Genomic DNA, 24,142 nt, shown 5'->3' with positions numbered 1-24,142 from the left:
TCCTGCAAAGCTAGAGGAAATCCATGGACATAAGGCCTTGCTGAAAGATGAAGAGACACAAACCGCCTCAGAAGGGGATTTTGAGCTAACAGGCAGTGAAAACATGGTTTCAAAATCGTCCTTGGTGAATATTCCAGCGCGACCGCCATTTTGGATTTGTGTTTCAGATCATGTGATCTTGAGTCTGAGGAGATCTATTAAGCATTAATATAAATTAAACACAGTTGGTCTTGTTTTACAATATAGAGTGAGTGGTGTGACAAGAGAGTCCATTTCAGTATTTCAAGTTTTCTGTATAACGAACTACAAGGTGTTTCAAAAAAACATTGGATATCATTTCACAATCTAATAATTTTGCCAATTCCCATTCAATTGACCTCAAATTTTAACAGCATGTGTGGAAACAGGTCAAAAAATTTATGTTTTTATCTTTTTAAGATGCAAAAATGTCATTTCATTGGAAAAGAAAAGCGTTGTGTGTGTTAGAGTACACTCAAACACAGTCGAACAAGACTGTGCAGCGTGTTTCAGGGCTCAACATTAAGGACTGCCCGATTGCCCGGGGCAAGTGAAACACACATCCGGGCAAGTGGGATATGTCCCCGACATACCCGACCGGGCAAATTGGAATGAGCATATACCGTATTACGAACTAGCACCACAAAAATTAGACATTTTGATCTTTTATTTCAGTTCCTAAAAGCGTCCCTCACTACATATCCGCCATTATGTCTTGGCTGTTTTCGTAGTCTCGGTTTCATTTACTGCTTTGCAAGTTATTTTATATACCGCCGCTGTTGTAGTATGGTACGCGTACTGTTTATAGACCTCTTGTGCATGACGTCATGCATCACGTGATAATTACAGCTGGGGTCAGACAAACACCGTCTTTTATGCAAGCAAGGCTTAATCTGTCTTCAATATGGTTCATTTCTGCACTGTTTTTGCTTGTTCAAACAGAGAAATAGATAAATCGGCATTACCGTCTCCCCGCTATCAAGAAAAACGTTAACAAATAGAAGCAACTGCTTCAAGAACAACGAGGAAATGAGTGGTTAAAGAATACAAGGAGAGGAGCTCAGCCTGAAAACTTCAGATAAATTCGCGATTGTATTTAAAATGTATTTTACAAAAACAAAGTTGGAAGTGAGGATGGACGAGTTTGCTTCAGAATCTCGTTTTATTTTTTTCCTGCTCGCATTCGAGTCAGCTCCTTCATGAAAGTGTTTGATTTTCTTAAAAGGTGAAGCAGTTTCTTTATTCGACACACAAAACCCAGACTGACTGGTTTCAAACAACTCGGGCATAAAACAAAAAAACACCTCAACAAGGAGTGGCATGCACAATAAATCCTGAAAGAACAGAACAGATTAAGAGCAGAGGGAGCTGGAGCTTTGTTTCTGTTATCAGAGGAACACAGTACTGTGCAAAATATATATATTTTTTATCATCCGCCTCAAGGTTTATTTAAAAAAAGAAAAACAAAAACAACCCGTGCTGCACCGATTCAGGTATAGGTTGCCAGGTCTGTATAAAAACACCCACAACCTACACACTAAACAAATAATTTTAAACTCAAAACATTATTCTGTCTGTCATGAGGCAGCATGGGGTTGTTTTTTTTAAACCTAGAGGTGGATGGTATCACAAAAAAACGATATATAAATATTCTCAAACACAGTACTGCTCAAAAGTCTTTAGCCCAGGAGTAATAGGGTTATACCCGGAACAAATTAGTAACAAGCTGAAAATTTCAGAATATGTTCAGAATATCTTTAGGAATAACATACTAAAAGTGGGGGCGGCACGGTGGTGTAGTGGTTAGCGCTGTCGCCTCACAGGAAGAAGGTCCTGGGTTCGAGCCCCATGGCCGGCGAGGGCCTTTCTGTGTGGAGTTTGCATGTTCTCCCCGTGTCCGCGTGGGTTTCCTCCGGGTGCTCCGGTTTCCCCCACAGTCCAAAGACATGCAGGTTAGGTTAACTGGTGACTCTAAATTGACCGTAGGTGTGAATGCGAATGGTTGTCTGTGTCTATGTGTCAGCCCTGTGATGACCTGGCGACTTGTCCAGGGTGTACCCCGCCTTTCGCCCATAGTCAGCTGGGATAGGCTCCAGCTTGCCTGCGACCCTGTAGAAGGATAAAGCGGCTAGAGATAATGAGATGAGATACTAAAAGTCCCCGGAAATCCCCCTTGTGCTCTCTGAGAAATTCAAGATGGCGTCCAAAATGGCCACCAAATGGAGATCTGCCCATATCTCAGGCCCAAAACAAAATATTAATGCAATTAAAAGGTCAGAATATATGTTTTGTAGGGTAGGAGAGTAAATTCCAACATGTGTATTAATTACATTGTGTATTAACATTATATAATAACAATGTACACATTATTATAACAGTATTTGTGTATAGTGTGGATCCATTGGTTACTCGTTCACTCCGTATCATCCTATTCTGTTCACAAAACAAACACAATTACTAGGGGTTGGAGCACTTATTTTCATTAATATTAAAGTAAATTGGTGGTGTAAAATGAAAAATGGCATGTTAAAAGGTCATGCTGAGTTCAGTCATTTTTAAAAGGTCATGCTGAGTTTAGTCATTTTTTGTCCGAACACACTGGCAGTGCTAGTAGTAAAGACTGGCGCTAGAAACTCAAAGATGAATTTTTTTCCACCCTTAAACAAGCTTGAATAAATTCCCTACTTCATTGATGGTACAACAAAGGTCCAAGCATTACAACTGAGGCACTGAGAAGTGTTTAAGTCTATTCATTGTTTATAAGCAAGAGCTTTTATTGAGGCAGACCTTTTTGTCATGAAAGTCGCCGGAATGTTGAAGAAGTGTACTGAAACAGCTTGCCATTGTAGTTTTAGAAGATAGAGTTCTCAAATTTAATTTCTCTTTAATATTTTATCAAAGCTTAAAGATGCACTAAATATTAAGGAAATTGATGTCTAATTGTTGTCTTACATTATGTTCATGTATGTAGGTAGCCTACTAAGCTAATCTGTCAATCATGTCAACCATCAAATTCCATGTAATTTCCACATTAATGACCTTGTAATCTTGGTTAATTTTAATAGTGTGACAATGGTGAATTTGCATTGCTTGTATGAGAGAACATGTAATTTAACATTTTAATTGCATTTATATTATGTTTTATCCCTGAGATATTGAAAAATCTCCAGTCGGCGGCCATTTTGGACGCCATCTTGAATTTCTCAGAGAGCACAAGGTGGATTCCCGGGGACTTTTAGTATGTTATTCCGAAGGGTATTCTGAACATATTCTGAAAAATTCAGCTTGTTACTAATCTGTTCCGGGTTGGACTCAATTTTGAGCTAATGCTCTTGGGCTACTTGGCAACCTATTGTTTTCTTCATACAAACTGTGTTATAGATTTCTATTTTATGATTTCTACATCCTCGAATAATGAACCTTCAGTCTGAGAGTTCTAACTAGGGATGTTAACCGATGACCGTTTGACCGGTGGTTGACCGAATCAACGTCAACCGGTTAATTTTTTTTTGGTTGTCGGTTAAAAAAAAAAATCGTTTTGAAGCTGCCAATTTTGGAGCGGAGAACCTGGAATTCTGTGTTGTAAACGCTTGGGGCATGCCATGCGGTGTAAGGACGACAGCTGACAAATCAGAAACATCCATTCAGTCATGTCCCGCCCCAGTTAAAGACAGCTGACAAATCAGAAACACCCATTCAGTCATGTCCCGCCCTCCCACTGCCACTCTGTGAAAGAAAAAAAAAAAAGTGTAGACACAGGCTTTTTAGCTTACAAATTACTATTCTGTTTTTTTTTTTTAATTATTATTAGAAGGCACATGGAGTTTAGTCCTGCCTTGGCCAGTGCATTCTGAAAGTATGTTTCGGTCTGTAGCCAACAATGCATGTTATTGCAGATCATAATCTCTCCACACAAACTAAAGGCGCAGATGCCGACTTTTTCACGGCTTTTTTCATGAACTGTAACGGCATTTGCTTATGGAGTAATTTTAATACAGAATTTACTCTGATGAAATTATTCAGACACTCCAACGCCCCCCCTAAAAAAAAAATCGGATCTGCACGAGCCATGAAAAAGGTGCGCCGTTTGCATCCCTGTTTAAACTCGTAGGTTAACCGATTTTAACCGGCTAATGAGGCTCGGTGGTCGGTCAAGATTTTTTTTAGTTTTCGCCATCCCTAGTTCTAACTGAACTTTACAACAGCTGCATGCATAGAACATGGAAATAAATCAACTAAGACAGGAAAAACTATTTTGGATAAAATTGTTATTGTCCGTTACAAGTAAAAGTAACGGATAACCAAACTTAATAAGAAACTTAATCAATAACCAAACTTCAACTCAGTGTGTGATCTTCATTTTATGTTGCAATTCACAACTATTCTACAGTTTTCCTTTATATATATATTAAAAAAAAAAAAAAAAGGAAGTACTTGCAAAATCGGGGGCAAATAGAAATTAACCCCCACTTGCCCCCCAGGGCAAGTGGGTTTAAAAGTTAATGTCGAGCCCTGTAATTATGAGAGAATTCTCTAAAAATGCACCAACTGCAGTGCAGATTTGGACACGGCACAAAAAGTTCAAAGAGGAAGGCCGTGTGTGCAGGGTGAAGGGATCTGGACGACCACCAGCATCGGAAGAGACGGTCGAGCGGGTTTGCGAATATTGACAATTTGTGAAATCGTTCATGAAATCCACATACCTTTGAATTTCTCATTCAAATTTTGAGGAATAAATCTTATATTGCTCGACATTAAGCCTGTTCAGTTTCATCTGCCTCAACGATGTAGTTTCTGGCATATTTACATCTCCAATATCATCAAATTTTTTGAAACACCATGTATTTGGAAGTCGCCCAAGGAGTTCATTATAGCGAGGTTGCAGTGTAGTTCCTACCAACAGTCAGACTCCGCCCTTGCTTGCTATACGCAGTGCTACATGTGGCAGGATTCGGGGGAGAAAGCAGTACTGTATGGACATGCTTTGCCCCATTAAGAACTATATAAACCAACTGGAGCTTGTTACATTCATACAAACACTCCAAAGAAAGCACCTTTGGAAGCCAATAAGGAGTACAGCTTTCTTTTCTCTGGTTGTTGGATGGGTGAAATAGAACAAAATTGACAGTTATATCAACAGCATACTTTTCCACCTAGCAACTGTAAATGAAAAAGTAACAGCCTGGACACATAACCTGCTTGCCCTAAACCAGACCTGGGCATTTTACGGCCCGCGGGCTGCATCCGGCCCTTTGGTTCATTCTGACCGGCCCACGTAAGGTTAATTAGAAATTACAAAATAAACGTATTTTCTAATTTTACCTCATGCATGGACTGAATGTGCATTGCTTTTATTTTGAAGTTGTGTTCAACAAAAACGCAATGCGCGTGACATGAACATGACATGAAATCCCACGAAACCTAATCCCGCGATAACTACTTCCATAATTTGTCCAGACCAACCACAAACTTGTACGTCATCATTCAAACGGTCCAGCCAATCACATAGTGTGATGTCACCAGCAGGAGCCCGAGCCGATCTGTAGATCCGATACCTACACCGAATCGACACGGCATCATTATTATAATATGATGTGTCTTGCTTGATATGTGGAGTAGAAAGACAATATTGTGATGTCTTTATTGTATTTTGGGGTGAATGTGACTGAAGGGGGGGAAAAAAAAAAAAAGGTACAAACGTTCACATTTTGTTAACCATTGTTTTGGGAAATTTGATTGAATAAATGACATTTTTTGTAAGGCAACCTCGTTTTTTCCATACTCTTACCAGTCTTAGCAGCTTGTAAAAACAATGTTATTTACTGCTTTATATAAAGAAATACAATTAATATGCAGAATTTAGTTCAGCCTTTTGGTCCGGCCCTCCACAAAATTTTCTGTTTCTCATGTGGCCCCATGGAAAAAGTAATTGCCCACCCCTGCCCTAAACCCTGTATAAAATAAAAGCGATTGTGCAAACAATAAAATAAGCATTTCATACTTCAATTCATAATCAGTTTTCATCCTTAGGCTCACCTTGATGCCACGTATGTGTGCAACAACGTCAGTGTTTGGTCTTTCTCCTGATTTATCCAACAGATACTCAATGATGGCATCTTTGTTGTACAGCCTGTTAAAGGAATTTGGTTAAGTTCAAACCAGATCACTGTTCAACAAATAGAAATGACATCTATTTGGAGGTCTCTTTTGTAAATCAGCTGCATTCTTTTACCTCCCCAGCTCACAGGCCACAATAGGACGGCGCAGCTTCTCTTGGCTCAGGCCGCAGTATTTCCACTTGGCAGCAAGCTCTGCATTTTTGTCCACCTGGAGAAAAAAAGAATCCAGTTTTGAGCAAAATATTTTCATTTCGACTCACTGATGTGGCACATCCTCAGATAAATTACTGTCTGCAATATGTAAGAGTTGATATTCTTGCTCTCAAACCCAACCAGCTCCCAAAGTTAGCTAGCCAGTTAAAGGGCGGCACGGTGGTGTAGTGGTTAGCACTGCCGCCTCACAGCAAGGAGGCTCTGGGTTCGAGCCCAGCAGCCGACGGGGGCCTTTCTGTGTGGAGTTTGCATGTTCTTCCCGTGTCTGCGTGGGTTTCCTCCGGGTGCTCTCGTTTCCCCCACAGTTCAAAAAGACATGCAGGTTAGGCTAACATGGGGTGGCCTTGGGCTGAAGTGCCCTTGAGCAAGGCACCTAACCCCCAAGTGCTCCCAGGGTGCTGTAGCATAGCTGCCCACTGCTCTCTGTGCTCGCGCGCTCATTGCTCACTTGTGTGTTCACTGCTTCAGATGGGTTAAATGCAGAAGACGAATTTCACTATGCTCAAGTGTGCATGTGACAGATATAGGTTTCTTCTTTTCTTCTAAAGATGAGAATCTTTATGAACTTCAAGATTAAATACAGCGGATCGCCGTTATAACATGGTAGTTGGGATCCAAAGAATCCGACCGTGTTATAGCGGTCTGGAAAATCTGGCATGGCTCAAGTATTGTGTGATGCAGGGAAAGTGTGCAATATGCTGTGTATTTATGAGTGCTGCTTGTTGCCTATGTGAAGGTATTTGACTAAACATTTGGAGGAGAATTGTGCAATAACTGTTGGACTGAGGTTTTTTATGGTGTGTGTAGGGAGTGGACAGTGTGTGTGTGTGTGTGTGGGGGGGGGGGGGGGGGGGGTATTTGTTATCTGTGATGATGTTATATGTTGTTGTGTTATATGTGCTATGTGTGATGCCAATGCCCTGTAAGCCCAAGACAAATTTCTCTGCATAGAGACAATAAAGATCAATCAATCAATCAATCAATCAATCAAGTAGAAAACATCCTTTGAGCTATAAACCAGTCCTCCGAAGATATCCAGTGAAGAAACTGCAAGAACTAGGATTGTTTTTACCATGCTGATAATTCCTTTTTTTAATTATTGGCGGTCTATGTAATAAAATATTTTGTTGCCTGTCTCATCCGCGCCCGTGCACTTCGATATCTCACTTGCGCGCTGAGCAGCGTGAACCTGAAAGACTGATTACAGCAATGGATGCTTATGTATGTTCTTTAAATACATTTTATTTACATGTATATGCATATATAAAATATTCTTTACAAAACTTGTTTTTTTCCATAGCGGTATTCTACGTTTACACTGCAAGCTATTAAAAATACAAGTTTTGTCCTGCTCTGAACTAGGGATGTTAACCGATGACCGTTTGACCGGTGGTTGACCGAATCAACGTTAACCGGTTAATTTTTTTTGGTTGTCGGTGAAAAAAAAAAAAAAAAAAAATCAATCAATCGTTTTGAAGCTGCCGATTTTGGAGCGGAGAACCTGGAATTGTGTGTTTGTAAACGCCTGGGGCATGCCATGCGGTGTAAGGACGACAGCTGACAAATCAGAAACACCCATTCAGTCATGTCCCGCCCCAGTTAAAGACAGGTGACAAATCAGAAACAGCCATTCAGTCATGTCCCGCCCCAGTTAAAGACAGCTGACAAATCAGAAGCACCCATTCAGTCATGTCCCGCCCCAGTTGAACACAGCTGCCACCAGTGTTGCCAGATTGGGCGGTCTCCCTCCCATTTGGGCGGTTTTAAGTGGATTTTGGCGGGTTTTGAACATATTTTGGGCTGGAAAACGTCAGCAATATCTGGCAACATTGGCTGCCACTCGGCGAAAGAAAAGTGTAGACACAGGCTTTTTAGCTTACAAATTACTATTCTGTTTTTTTTTTATTATTATTATTAGAAGGCACATGGAGTTTAGTCCTGCCTTGGCCAGTGCATTCTGAAAGTATGTTTCGGTCTGTAGCCAACAATGCATGTTATTGCAGATCATAATCTCTCCACACAAACTAAAGGCGCAGATGCCGACTTTTTCACGGCTTTTTCATGGACTGTAACGGCATTTGCTTATGTAGTAATTTTAATACAGAATTTACTCTGATGAAATTATTCAGACACTCCAACGCCCCCCCTAAAAAAATCAGATCTGCATGAGCCGTGAAAAAGGCGCGCCGTTTGCATCCCTGTTTAAACTCATAGGTTAACCGACTTTAACCGGCTAATGAGGCTCGGTGGTCGGTCAAGATTTTTTTTTTTTAGTTTTCGCCATCCCTACTCTGAACAACTGTAGGCATCATTCCATACAGCGTAGTAGTACTGCCAAGTTAATTACAAGTCGTTATAAAATTACAGTAGCAGTGAGAAGAATATGGACAATCGTGGAATAATTAACTGCATGTAATAACAGGTAAACGAGAAGAAGTGTTCAAAGAATAGAACAATGATTATCGCACAACAAGCACAGTTCAGGCAGAGTGCACAATGCAGCGCATTTTAGTCCTTGGTTTTACTGAAAACGTCCGTAACTTCCATTTGTTGAAATCTCGTGTGGGCCTGTAGTTGGACGAAATGAAGCATGCTTCGTAGATGTGTGACGTTCGCCGCAGAAGTATCGTTGCATTCAAACCATCTTAATGCATTTTCAAGTAACTCTTCTTCCGAGTCCGAGACTGCGGAGTTCTCGAACGCAGCTGCGTATAAAGATAAAATTAAATTTTGGGAGCCATGAGCTGACCGTGTTACAACGGTTTTTGTATAATAGTCAGGCCTAGACATTAACCATTTACCACTGGTGGCCCATTGGGCCAGTGGAATTGAAAAGTTGCTGGCCCACATGGAAAATGTGGTGGCCCGAATGCGTGCGGTACCCGAATCACGGCTGCCACAGGCAGCCGCTGCAAGCACCACAGGTGCTTGCACAAAGAGGGGGGTCCGGGGGCCCTCCCCTGGAAAATTTTGATTTTTCAATTCATATTCATGCATTCTGGTGCATTTTAAGGTGAAATTAATGAAAATAGGATTATTCATATTTTGTTAACATTATTATATCTTTATTGTTTGTTCACATTGATATTTTATTGGGGGGCAGCACGGTGGTGTAGTGGTTAGCGCTGTCACCTCACAGCAAGAAGGTCCGGGTTCGAGCCCCGTGGCCGGCGAGGGCCTTTCTGTGTGGAGTTTGCATGTTCTCTCCGTGTCCGCGTGGGTTTCCTCCGGGTGCTCCGGTTTCCCCCACAGTCCAAAGACATGCAGGTTAGGTTAACTGGTGACTCTAAATTGACCGTAGGTGTGAATGAGAGTGTGAATGGTTGTCTGTGTCTATGTGTCAGCCCTGTGATGACCTGGCGACTTGTCCAGGGTGTACCCCACCTTTCGCCCGTAGTCAGCTGGGATAGGCTCCAGCTTGCCTGCGACCCTGTAGAACAGGATAAAGCGGCTAGAGATAATGAGATGAGATGAGATATTTTATTGTTTGCATTTCTTGTTCTATCAATTTCTTAGTTACATTTAAAAATGTCCTTTGTTCTTGTTCTCTGTTCGTTTAACACATGCTGTTGATTACTGTTTTACATTAACGATTGTTTGTATAAGTTTTGCCTCACCATGCAACTAACTTGTTTATAGAATAAGCTTTGCCTGTAACCCACCCTGTGTGATGGAGACATATTTCCCTTTTTTGTCATGGTTTCAACTTTGGCTCATATATTCTCAACATTGTAAATATTGAATTCTCACCACTGTAGATATTCTAATAGAAGTACAATTAACTTTTTACATACACCTTTATACAATAGCCACAAGACACACACAGGCCAGTCCCAAGTCTGGATGAAAGGTGAGGGTGGCATACTAACCCTTATCATGCGGGATTTAAATAGGCATTTTTATTGCCCATGAAGAAGCTTTATTTCTTAATTAATAAAATATCATGAGAATCATTGACAAACCATACATTTCCTGAAAGGGTGAACTTTGGGGAATAATCTAGTGAGATTTTTGCAAAGCCTTACCTGCTCGGGGGTGATTCATAACCCTAATTACCTGTTAATCAGCTAATTAACAGGTATGCTCAGGTGAGCCAAAAAGGGGTGAAATGTATTTTTTTAATAAGACAAGATATAAACACCAAATTTTCAGGATATGCTCTTGGGGGAACTAGTAGTAAAATTTTGCAAATTCAGCTCATTTGCATAAACCATTGCCATGGCAACAGCAGATACCCAAGCAACTGGGGGTCTACTGGGTTTAGCATGGTCTGGTTGCACCAGAGAGGGTCAGAATAGTTATTATTTTTGTTGTAATGAACTAATGTAGACCTAGTTTGGCTATTTTGATAGATTTCATCATCTTTGGATAATTGAGTAATATATGGGATCAGATCTGATTTATCACATTATTTTATCTGTTCTTCTATTTCAGTCATAGCAACCAACATTTATACTTCATTCGTTAATCACTAAAAGTTGATACACGTGTAGCCGTATTTCTTGGCAGTGTACCCTGAAATTTTGATATTAATATACAAAGTCTGAACGATTTTACACCATCTGAAGCTAAAGCGCATGTGCTGAAATGCTGTTTTACGATTTGGCGAGTTGTAAACCGAGCGTGATGTCGCACTCTCTGATGGGCTGCCGAGTTCAAAATGAAGCCGTTCGTTAACACCCGTAATTTAATTTATGCATGATCGTATTTAAACTGTTTACCTGGCCTTTGGCCAGGTTGGGGAGCGTGGAGTTTGAACATATTTCTATTTGAATTTCACCGTTCTGATGGTCTCCTTGCCGCAACCGTCTTCGTCTCCAAGATGCTATTTTCCCGCCAAAATGACGCTTCCGAACAGCGCCGAACATCTCCGAAGATGCACGAAGACGACACGCTCCTGCCGCGGAGCGGAGCATGACGAAAACAAAGATGACGGATCTCGTATCGAAAAGGTGCATTTTATGGACAATTTCTTCACAATTCTGGGTAAAATATGAGTAATAAAATTTGTTAATTTGTATCGAAAATGTACTGGCCCGCCTGGGCCACTGTCTGGCCAAATTTAGTGGCCCGAACTGGCCCGAAAGACGTAAAAAACACCGCCGGGCCATCAGGCAAGTGCTAATGTCGAGCCCTGATAGTGATCCGTATTATAATGGCGCTCCACTTTAGCTAGATTTCAGGGCCCTACAATGCTGTCTGAAATCCAGCGACAGCTCATGATGATATTACATAAAGACCTGAAAGCTAATATCAGTCAACAGCCCAACAATGAACCTATTCGGGCTAAACAATGAAGTAGAGCATGAGGTGTTCTCGATGGCATAACAACAATGACATGGGGCAAACTATTACACCCACCCACCCACCCTTGATTGACAAGTTGGCCAGAGTATCATACTGCCTCTCCTGGCTTGCCCTCTTCCTGTAGTGCATCCTGGTACCACCTCTTCCTCAGGTAAGTGGCTCACACACACCCAGCCATCCACATGATGTAAAAGAAAACATGGTTCTTTGGTTTAGTCCACCTTCTTCCATTGCTCCATGATCCAGTTCTGATGCTCATGTGCTCATTGTAGGTGCTTTCGGCAGTAGACAAGGATCAGCATGGGCACGCTGACCTATCTGCAGCTCCATACACAGCAAGCTGCGATGCACAGTGTGTTCTAACACCTTTCTGTTTTAGCCAGCATGAACTTTTTCAGCAATTTGTTCTACAGTAGCTCGTGTGAGATCGGATCAAAACAGGCCTTCACTCCCCACATGAGCCTTGGGTGCACATGACCCTGTTGCCGGTTCACCGAGTGTCCTTCCTTGGACCACTTTTGGTTGGTACTAACCACTGTATACCGGGAACAACCCACAGGATGTGCCATTTTGGAGACACTCAGACCCAGTCATCTAGCCATCACAATTTGGCGCTTGTCGGAGTCGCTCAGATCCTTACGCTTGCCCATTTTTCCTGCTTCTAAAGGCCAATTTATGCTGACAACGCAGTCCTCGCAGATGGCGTTGCAGATGGTGTCTGCGTAGCCCCCCCACCTTCGCAGACGCTCTGCGCGCACCTCCCAAAAATTGTGACCACCGCAGAAGCCTCGCAGACAGCGTCGCAGACAAGAGGGCTCTGATTGGTCCACTCTACATCCGCTGTACACGCACTTCCGCTTTGGTTTGTTTTCACGACCGCCATTTTTAAAAACACGAGCGAAGATGGAGCAGCACGAAGAGCGGTTGATCGAGGAAGTGAGGAAGTACGTACATCTATACGACTCCAGTTCTAGTCATTATAAGTAACCAGAGGATAAACACTCCACTAACCACACCCACCAACTACTCCTAGCAATTTCGCGACTTTGCGCCCCCTTGCGTTGTGGCGGTGAATAACATCGCGCACGCCTATTACTCCCCGCTCAACGATAAATTACAACTGTCTGCGAAAAGCTATCTGCGAAAGCCTTGTCGCAAGAGCATGCAGAGGCCTTAACACATCGACTGTTGTAGACTGTTCACTTGCTACCTAATATATCCCACCCCTGAACAGGTGCCATTGTAACAAGACAAGACAATCAAATGTTAATCACTTCACTCATCAGTGGTTTTAATGTTATGGCCGACTGGTGTATGAAGAACATGATTAAACAAAAATAAATAAATAAAACCCTACACCCCACAGGATGGCAGGGAGGGAGATGGATGATTATGATGGGGTTTAGTGAGGATAATGAAAGAGAGAAGAATAAATGGGAAAAGGTAGGGGAAGGGAGTACAGCCAGGAAGGCAAGAAGACGAAGAAAGAAAGGGGGGGGGGGACCTACAACTGTGAGTTAACTCACTATAGAGTACCCCCGCTTACAAACCTGTCATCATATATTGCCATATGTAAGGGAATAAGTTGAATTATCTCCCCTTTGAAACATTAGATCGGGATTATTTTCCTTCAGGTGGTATACTGCAACTGTGTAAAGTTTCATGAAAAGCCATTAAACTGTTTAGGAGGAGTTGCACTTACAAGACACATGGACGGACAGACAGACGATTCCTATATAGCCCTATTCAAAAAAAAAAAAAAAAAAACACACACCACAAGAAGACAGTCATCTATATCCCCCGCCCTGTATACCAAGTTTCAAGATATTATGTGCCACATTTTTCAAGTTCTGCTGCAGGAAACCAACCCTACCTCTTTACACTGACCTCAGCAGCCCATGGCATAAACCCACCAGACCTTTGGTCCAGGTGAGCTAAAAATTTAAACTTCTCACATTTCTTACTATCCAAAGTCACATATACATTACTTAATCAACACATATACCAACTTTCAACACCATACCAATCATAGTTTTCAAGTTCTGCTCCGGAAACAAAACCTACCCCCAAGACTAACCGAGAGACCACATCTGAAATCGTTTCCATGGAAACATTAAAATTTTAAATTTCGCAAATGTCTTAGTATGAAAAGGCACATCTACATCACCTTGTTAACATGTGTACCAAGTTTCAAATCCGCATCATGAATAGTTTGGGATATGCGCTCCGGAAACGAACAGTGCTCTTAGAAACCAAGTCAAAATCTATTTTTTTATGCAAAAATTTGAAAAATACTTTTTTCCAAAAATCAAAAATAGCAAAAGGCACCACTGCACATGTTGCTTAATATGTTTACAAAGTTTCATAAAGATATCTTCAGTAGTTTTAAAGGTATGGTCCAGAAACGAAAATGTGACCAGACAGACGGACGGAACCTGCCAAACAAAGTTTGGGCGGGGGATTTAAAAAAAAAAAAGAGACTTCTAGCACAGGAGATTCAGAAAGCGAGGGGGAAGAGAGAGGCCCTAAGGCAGGATGGCTTCATGTAGTGATAAGTTTTGAGGGGGAGGGAGGAGTAAAGAAAACCACCCCACTGAAGTTCGGGGGAAGAAAAAAAAAAAAAAAAATATATATATATATATATATATATATATATATATATATATATATATATATATACATACATACACACACACACACACACAGTGTTTTCCCCAGAAAAACATTAAAGCCCTAAATCCTGGCATGATGATACACAGACAATCGAGCGCCAACGGTGCAAAGCGAAACTAGGGGGCTGCGGGGGCATGGCCCCCCCGGAAAACGTTTTGAAAATAGATGCTCTCAGGTGCCTTTTCAGGGTCTCAGACACCCCTTTTCCACCAAATCAGTTCCAGGGCTGGTTCGGGGCCGGTGCTGGTGCTGGTTCACAACTCGTTCAACTTGCGAGCCAGCTGAGAACCAGTTTGCTTTTCCATAGCTCGCAGGGCTAAGCGGAGCCACGTCATTACGTCGCTGCATACGTCATTACGTCGCTGTATACGTCAGTTACGGCGCTGTATACGGAAGTTACGGCACTACATTTGCATAAACCTTTGCGCGAATATCAATGCAAAAACAACACGGGAGAAGCAGCAGCGGCAACAACAATAATAATAAATTACTTCGCGTTTGTACAGCTGCTGCTTCTCGTCGCTTAAAAATGGCGATCTTTCGTGGTCTTGTTATTGTTGTTGGTCTTAACAACTCCACCCCCCCGCTGACGTAAGCGGTTCTTTCCTCTGGCCCAGCAGAGAGTTGGTGCTAGCTTGGAACCGTTTTTTCTGGCCCTAGAGCCAGTTCTTTGTCAGTGGAAACAGAAAACCCGGTTCCAAACTAAGCACTGGCCCCGAACCAGCCCTGGAACTGCTTTGGTGGAAAAGGGGCAACAGAGGTTTGAGATACATGATTATAGGATAGATTTTACCAGTGTTTCAATGATTTCTGACCTAAACAGTATTAATGTAAACACATTTGAAATTTCCCCTTAAAGTTCAACATACAAGTTAAACTGTTTTGTTCTAGATTCCTGAGGTCTATGATAGATTGAAAATCTACAGGGATCCCTTAATTATTTATGATCAAGTCGTGTTGGAACAAAAATGTGCATGAAAATATGACCAGTGGTTTGCTCCGTCGTATGCAATCCAATGAAGAGAATCGATCATCATGACCTCCTGTTGATCACAAAGGGATCTGAACCTCAGAACTGCCACCTTAAAATAAGTTGCTGTATTACTATAACTAATGATTTAGAATGTTCCTGATGCAATTACCGTAATATATGTATAACCAAGATACACTGAAAAGAAAAGTAAGGCGACTGCATATTATAAAGTTTAAATTTTGGCACTTTATTAAATGGACTAGATTAAAACATATTTAAAGGAAAAGAAACATTCATACATTTAAGTTTGCAGAAAGATTATGTACTTATAAACACATTCATTAATGATAATAGACGAGGTCAAACTTTTGTGATTAAAATCAGTCGGCTTTGTCCGTCTGGTGCGGGACGACATCGGCAGCCAACGAGATCGCTTATAATGAATCGGAAGCTTCCGGGATGTCTGACGTTTTCTTTCGATATTTTTATTGGACGGTTTGAACATGTGATCTTGACATAGCCAACAGATTACAGTTTGTTTACATCATACCATGCGGACATATTACTTTGGCAGAATCGACACAAGCATTGGAAAAAAGACGGCTTGATTAACACAAACATCAATCAGTATGTAAATGGATCTGTTATTTTTTCTCTTATGTATCTAGTTACTTCTGGGCAGGAAATTTAACGCATCTGTATAAATCTAAGCGTGTTGGATTTTAACTAAAGCGACTAAGCGTATCGGCAGGCAGAGCAAGCGTATCGGGCCCGACAAGCTAACACGCTTTGGGGAAAACCATTTTATATATATATGTGTGTGATTCCACGCTTATGGGTACTGAAATGGGGACATGAACTTATTCACCTAAAACCATTTCTTTTTTTACCATCAGGTCACAAAACATGTAATCTTTAATGAATGATATGTTAAAAGATAACTTTAATTTTCTGAGATGTAATAAAAACATATTTATCTGCCAAAGTCAAGCCTATGAGTTCCAAAATGATGTCTGTTACATTACTTCTGTTACGATTGTCCATCTCGCGTCTGTTACAAATTAATTACAATCTAGCTATATACCATGTTAATCTTATTGAAAGAATGTGTATGTTTATTCTACTACACATGTTTATTAATTATATTTGCTAAAACATCACCTTCCTATGTTTCAAAAAGTAATTCTACATTGTTAAAATTGAGAATATATATGTCCACAACACTTCTGTTACGTTCTGACTTTGGCATATAAATATGTTTTTATTACATCTCAGAAAATTAAAGTTATCTTTTAACATATCATTCATTAAAGATTACATGTTTTGTGACCTGATGGTAAAAAAAAAAGAAATGGTTTTAGGTGAATTTTTAAAAATAAAGTTCATGTCCCCATTAGCGTGGAATCACACATATCATTCGAGGGTAAGTTGGAGAAGTGAATTATGCAAGAATTTTAGGAGATGGAAACTTGCTAATAGGATGCCTTACATGTAGAGAAGGCAAAGAAAATGACAAGTGTTGGGAAGGTCAAAGCGTGCAGCGTTGTAAGAGTCGGGGAAAAGAGGTCCAATGGTTGCAAAGGGGTGATCGATGGGGTTCTTCTCAGTGTTAGAGGGGACCTGAAGTCATTTTTAAACTTGCTTTATTTCTTAATTAACGCGTTATTCAATTACATTTTCGGTTTTGTTAACCTTTATATTATGTGTAGGGGGGCTCCCATGCCGTAGCCATAGTACCCACAATTCCCTGCTTCACTTTATGGCCCATCATCTCCCCTTCCACTGTTACAGCATTGAACACAACAATCCCTGTACTCAATGCCATGTTCCATCTCCACCCATTCTTCACACTCACTGTAATGGTATCGGACACCGATGATACCAGATACCATTTACGGGGACGTCACGACGGTGCTTTAAAACCCGCGGCAGAATCGAAGTTCTTTCTCTTTTTGGGTCATTCCATGTCGAATCTCCGAATGCTCCCACTCGACCATCTCAGATTTGGCTGGAAAAATTCCAGGAGGTTCACACACTTCCCAATAGGAAAAGTCCCAAATTTTAGCTCCCAACTCCTTATAGTTTCGTCATAAAAAATATTTTTGCAACTAACCTCGGACCCGTTTTGAGCAGAGTTTTTTGGGGAGCCACTTTGAGATTGCTGTATCTAGAAAAGTATTTAAGCCGGGTCCTTCACATTTTCAAGGGTCAAAATCTGGCACCAGTACTTGTAGAATATGGACTTCTACATGTGTGCTTTTGGTTTATCATAGAATTCTGGGGGCTTGAATTTGCTTGGAAATTCTACACTACGCTCAGTGGCAGCATATTTGAAGGACTGTGGAAAGTGCAATTTCAAAGACAGAGGCTTGATATTGCACATGGAAGATACAGTATTAAAGTTTAAAAATGGAAAAAATAAATTTGGTGACGTTTTTGGAATGGTACAGCAAAAAAAAAAAAATGACAGCATCCACCAACATAAAATTGACTGTTTTAGAAAGATTAGATGTCTGTTTTTAACATATCCAAAATTTGTGATTGTGTTCTGCCTTATTTTTGCAAAATGATTTTTTGAAAATGTGGTGTTCGCATACACGCACAGCATTCATGGCCTATGAAAGCATTTTCAAATGCTAACAAAATGCCCTGAATTAGAGCCCTGCACTCCCACGGGAGTCCCGCGGGACCCGACGCAAAGCAGTGCGGCACGGGACAAATTCTGAAAGCTCATTGTGGGCGCGGGCGGGAGTGCACAATGCGGGAGCGGGCGGGAGAGGTGATAAGCTGCAGTCCCGCTAACTAAAAACGTGTTTAAAATAAAATTTATAAATTATTAATTTATGTCTATCATATATAATTTGTGCTGGATATTTTATTTGGCATTAATAAAAACATTTTAAGATGCCTAAATTTGCGGATGTAGTTGTGGCAGCGGGGGCGTGGCCAAGCAGCAGTCTGTGAATGGAGGTTGCGGAAGGTAAGTGGCTAGGTCATTACACCTGATGTCAATTTGTGTGCATGTTTGTTGCAGGGATGGAGTATAAAGGGAGGGGGAGAGGAGAGAAGAGAAGAGGGATTCATTCCCCGACCACAACAAGCGTGTGTGTGTGTGTGTGTGTGTGTGTGTGTGTGTGTGTGTGAGAGAGAGAGAGAGAGAGAGAGAGAGAGAGAGTGAACGACTGAAAGAAAGAAAGCTGAAAAGCTCAATAAAGTGAGTGGGTGTGAACACGAACTCTCGCCTGCCGTGCTTCTGTGCTCCACCCACATCGGGGATTACTACAGTGGTGCTGAAGCGTCCCAGGTTTCAGCACCACTGTAGTAATCCCCGATGTGGGTGGAGCACAGAAGCACGGCAGGCGAGAGATCGTGTTCACACCCACTCACTTTACTGAGCTTTTCAGCTTTCTTTCTTTCAGTCGTTCACTCACTCTCTCTCTCTCTCTCTCTCTCTCTCTCTCACACACACACACACACACACGTGTTGTGGTCGGGGAGCGAATCCCTCTTCTCTCCTCTCCCCCTCCCTTTATATTCCATCCCTGCAACAAACACACACACAAATTGACATCAGGTGTAATGACCTAGCCACTTACCTTCCCCGACCCCGCCCTCCATTCACAGACTGTTGCTTGGCCACGCCCCCACTGCCACAGTGGTCTAATCTCGCGTACGTTTCCGATTCCTTTTCGCTCTTCCGTGTTTGAGATCTCCGATCATGGCAGAAGAGCAGAGCTCCTCTAGTGAAGCTCACAATGGGTATCTCTGTAAAGCCTCAGCTGCGCATGCCGCCTGGCAACGCACACCCTCGCTACGTGCGCTAGGTGAAGGATCGGTCAGTGGAGAGCTCAGCTAAGCTCAGCATGTTTAATTCCCCAAGCCAATGACAAGAACTTTCGTGAGAAAATCACTCGAACGTCTGCATCATGCGGGATTTGCAGGCGGGAGCGGGACAAAATATGGCAGGCGCGGGCGGGAGCAGGACTGAAAATCATAATTCTTTGCGGGAGCGGGACTGCACAATGCGGGAGCGGGCGGGTGCGGGACTGAAAATTCTGTCCCGCGCGGACCTCTACCCTGAATTTATGACACACAGCTTAAACTTAACAAAAATGCTTCATTTGGTTCATGGTAAACTAGATCTGAAGGATAACCTATATGCGACCTTTAGATACTGAAATATTAGAGCTCCAATATGGGTGAAAACTGAAACTTGTTTTCATTACAACATTTCTGTTGTACCATAATTTTGAAGAAAAAGCAACCTGTATGCTTCAGTTAGTATTTATCCATGATAAGTCTTTGACAGTCCAGTAGAATTTATAAATCATAATTATTTATGACACTTATTGAATTTATTAAATTTTGGGTTGAATTCATTCATGGTTTAAATGTACACATTTTGATTCACATCAAAGTTGGTCTTAGACCGCATGCTTGATTTGCTTTGTTTACTATCCGTATTAAAGTAAATCGTGCATGCCCCCTCTCTCGCGCTCTCTTTTTTAACTCCCTCTGTCGCACCACACCCCTCAACACTGGGACTTCAGGAGTAGCTAAGGGTTGAGTAGAGGTTTGGGTTTAAGGCCTAGCACAAAGGCTCGTGCACTACATTAACATACCACGCCCATCTCTCGCCCACACGCCATGCATGGCGCCTCGCTCCCTTACTCCCCTCCTCCTTGTCGTGCACCTGCGCACGCTCTCTCTCTCCCTGGCTCCTCCTCATTAGTGCGCAGATGCGCACACGTGATTTCCCTCTCACATTTTAACATTCACTCACCCCTACACTGTAACACTTGCATATAGTCCATTACTTCTGGTCACCATTAGTGCCTTGGTTATCATCATATTCACTGCTGATTTCTCCTCCTGTTTACTGCTGGTTATTATTCTACTTACTACTGACGACTGCTTGTATACACTGCATCACCATTTTTTATTGAATTATTCCTTGGCTGCTATTGTTGCTATATCTGATCAGTACTAGTTTGCTAATTCATATCAGCTATGGGTTGTTTGACAATCAGGGTACACAAGCTAAAAATCACATTTAACACTTATTATCTTCAATATCAAAAGGCTTGACTAAATAAACTTGGTTGTTTATTGTAGCCCTGTGATCACTCTATTTACCATGCAAAAAAAAAAAAAAAATTGGTGATAACGTTATTTTTGGTGAATGTATGGCAATATGTCATATTTAGCAAAATTACTCGTGTCATTTAGAAAAAGTACTTTTTTGACCACAGGTAGCTCCAAAAGGGATGCACTTAAAATCACTCTTTATACCATAAAACAAAATATTTGGTTCCATGTCATTGGAAACATAGTTAAGTTTTAATGTTGAATGCCAGTAAGTTTTCAGACTATTTTGATCAAATTAGTATGTAATTGTGTCAAAAAAAAGTCCTCTCCGAGACAGCTAATTTTTCAATATAAAATAACAGATCTAAAATGATTATTTTCATCCTAAAATGTGGTCAAGATATTGGGACATAAATATTAGAGACAACTAACACAAAGCTTACAGCCTTATATTTAAAAGCACTATGGAAGTAGTGGATTCTGAATTGTCAAAAAAAAAAAAGTCCTCTCCGAGAATCACTTCATTTGTTTCTCCCAGCCCTGCTTAAAGCTACACTTAATCTTCTTTATCTTATAGCAGATTACACAAAACTACCATACACACGTCAAAAAATTACCTGAAATCTGTTCTTTAACTTGTCCTTCACTTAAAAACTGGTACAAGAACCAGTTTGAATCAATTTGAATTTTGGACCCCTGTGACACAAACTTTGTACCCTGATTGTAAAACGACCCCTATTTCAATAAATGGTACCTTTGGAGTAAACTGTGTCCTGTCTATTGCTACAACATTCACTGAGTGCCAACAAGTATTCTAATTGCCTTCACCCATTTGGTTGTTATACGAATGTTATAGAGCTAGAGTAAACGTATTACATTAGACCAGACCTGGGCATTTTCCGGCCCGCGGGCTGCATCCGGCCCTTTGGTTCATTCTGACCGGCCCACGTAAGGTTAATTAGAAATTACAAAATAAACGTATTTTCTAATTTTACCTCATGCATGGACTGAATGTGCATTGCTTTTATTTTGAAGTTGTGTTCAACAAAAACGCAATGCGCGCGACATGAACATGACATGAAATCCCACGAAACCTAATCCCGCGATAACTACTTCCATAATTTGTCCAGACCAACCACAAACTTGTACGTCATCCTTCAAACGGTCCAGCCAATCACATAGTGTGACGTCACCAGCAGGCGCCCGAGCCGATCTGTAGATCTGATTCCTACACCGAATGGACTGATGATCATCTGTCAGCTGTGCTTCGCATCTCCACCTCAGACATTCAACCTGACTCTGATGCACTCGTTAAAGACCAACAGAGACTAGATTTCTCTCATTGAACAAATAAAAAACTGAAAAACACCAAATGAGGTGATTAGACTACAAATGTGGGCATCATTATTATAATATGATGTATCTTGTTTGATATTTGGAGTAGAAAGACAATATTTTGATGTCTTTGCGTTTTGGGGTGAATGTGACTGAAAAAAAAAAAGGTACAAACGTTCACATTTTGTTAACCATTGTTTTGGGAAATTTGATTGAATAAATGACATTTTTTGTAAGGCAACCTCGTTTTTTCCATACTCTTACCAGTCTTATCAGCTTGTAAAAACAATGTTATTTATTGCTTTATATAAAGAAACAATATTATGCAGAATTTAGTTCAGCCTTTTGGTCCGGCCCTCCACAAAATTTTCTGTTTCGCATGTGGCCCTATGGAAAAAATAATTGCCCACCCCTGCATTAGAGCTACAATACTCACTAAAACTATAGCAGCATCACTAAGTTATTCCATTGATTTTAAATCGTTTAGCTATAAACTATTAGACACTTGAATTAATGATTATGAATTTATGAGACTGATTCGATAAGCCTATTGCACCTACACATGACTCGTATTGGCATATTAAATTACACTTATCGGCCTTTTCGGTTTTTAGCCATGTTGAATGTAGTTTGTATAGTCCATGGCAGGCGTCGCTTATCTGCATGATCTTTACAAGACTTCAAATGTGAAGTGTCAGCACCACCATTTTGAAAACTGTTTGCACAGCGGCCAGATCGCCGTATCATTCCAATTTAGATTAATTTCGAGATTTGCCAGCTTCATCAGTGATGGAGATTATTCCATACGACTTCAAGCCAACGTGGAGTAGAGAAGAGTTGGAAAGACTGCAGGATAAGGACGAGTCCTTCACGCTGGTATTTACGTCATTACTGTCGCACAATTAAAACGTGCCAGATCAGGCAGCTGGTGGGCTTTCAAAATAATAAATACATGCATGTGTTTTTGTGATAAATACATGTATATTATACTGAGCGCATTTCCCACATAATCCTCACTAAGGTTTCGGACAGCACTACAAAATGGCGTCCACACTATACAGTGCCCTATATAGTGAGTAGGGAGCGATTTCGGACACAGGGAAAACTTCCGGCTTGATTACATCAGCATTCAAAGGAGGATGCGCGCATCTTTTGACAATGTTGGCAGATGTTGGTCACTTTGATTTCCACTGTACGCTTTACTTCCGTCCTACGAAGTCTCAATGAATCTCGTTGACGGCCACTGCTTTGACCTATGGACTGATATATTAGAGTCATTCTATAATTAGGGGTACATCTCAAGTCCATGTGCTGTATTTGTCAATTTCACTAACTATTAACTTCAGCCAATGATCTTTTGTACATTAGCACACATTTCTCTTTTATATAATACAAAAAGTCAACAAATTACATCATTTTACTCTGCAAAAATGCATATATATAATACTGGAATTTGGTGTTTTTATGCTGTCCGATTTTCCAAATGTCAGGTTTGGTCTTCATATTTACATTTTAAAAAAAGGTTTTTGTTTAAAATTTTTACAAATATTTATTCATGGTAATTATTATAATATGACAAATGTGTTTAAAAGCCTAAAATGCTTTATATTATAAAATTAAATGAAGAATTTTGTGTGCGTCCGAGAAACTTATGTCAACTGTGTTACCCACTGAACCCCCCCCCCCATAAATCGGCAAATGGTTTGGTCCTAAGTCATGTGACCAACATCATGTGATGTCATATCCTCTTTGGTGGGAAATTTGAAGACCGTGTGGTAAGTTTTGAGTTCACCTCTTCAATATTTTCATTAATACTGTTGTATAGTCCTAGAGAGGGTGAATTGTCTGTCAACTGTGTTGTCAACATATTCATATAAACCTGATTTAGAAATTGTATTTACAAAGTATACAGCTAAAGATAATAAAAATATGAATTGATTAAGGTCTTGTAGTGAAAGCTCTGAGGTCTGCAGTTAGCACAACACTCTAAAAATGGCCGAAATGTCAACTGTGTTACCCATCAGCTATGACACAGTTGAGGAGGAGTATGTTTTTGTCACTTAATCTTCATATTGACAGACAAACAAACAAACAATGATTTAATATGTTCAATTTGTTAAATAAGCTACGTTTCTCTGAAATTGTGTCTAAATGTTGTTTTAACAGTTCACCTGAATCCATCAGCTTATTAGTTAAATTTAAAACAATAAAAAGCTCTTTTTATCCTAAAAAGTGTCCTCTTGTTCTTCTGCCCTGTCAACTGTGTTACTCCCGTCAATTGTGTTACATTGCCTGTCAACTGCATTGCAAGTGTTGTTTGTGCTATAAATCTCTTATGTGTTTGATGAACTGTAAAATAAAAGATTGGGGATTATCTCTGGACAGGGAAGTCTTGTATAAGGAGGGAGAACAACTC

The 24,142-nt window shown here is 40.8% G+C and overlaps 1 protein-coding gene across 1 annotated transcript in view; it reads right to left on the bottom strand.

Annotated features, from left to right (window-relative positions):
- The window catches only part of rtf2 (replication termination factor 2), a 107,984-nt gene that overhangs the window by 56,021 nt on the left and 27,821 nt on the right, over window positions 1-24,142 (bottom strand). The window contains exons 2-3 of the mRNA XM_060919363.1: window positions 6,251-6,345; window positions 6,055-6,148 (exon numbers count right to left, since the gene is read on the bottom strand). Coding sequence (XP_060775346.1) covers window positions 6,055-6,148; window positions 6,251-6,345 — 189 coding nt within the window. The remainder of the gene's footprint in view (window positions 1-6,054; window positions 6,149-6,250; window positions 6,346-24,142) is intronic.

The sequence above is a fragment of the Neoarius graeffei genome, chromosome 4 (assembly GCF_027579695.1).
Source record: "Neoarius graeffei isolate fNeoGra1 chromosome 4, fNeoGra1.pri, whole genome shotgun sequence".
In the NCBI taxonomy this organism is placed as follows: domain Eukaryota; kingdom Metazoa; phylum Chordata; class Actinopteri; order Siluriformes; family Ariidae; genus Neoarius; species Neoarius graeffei.
This window is presented reverse-complemented; position numbering and strand designations above follow the sequence as displayed.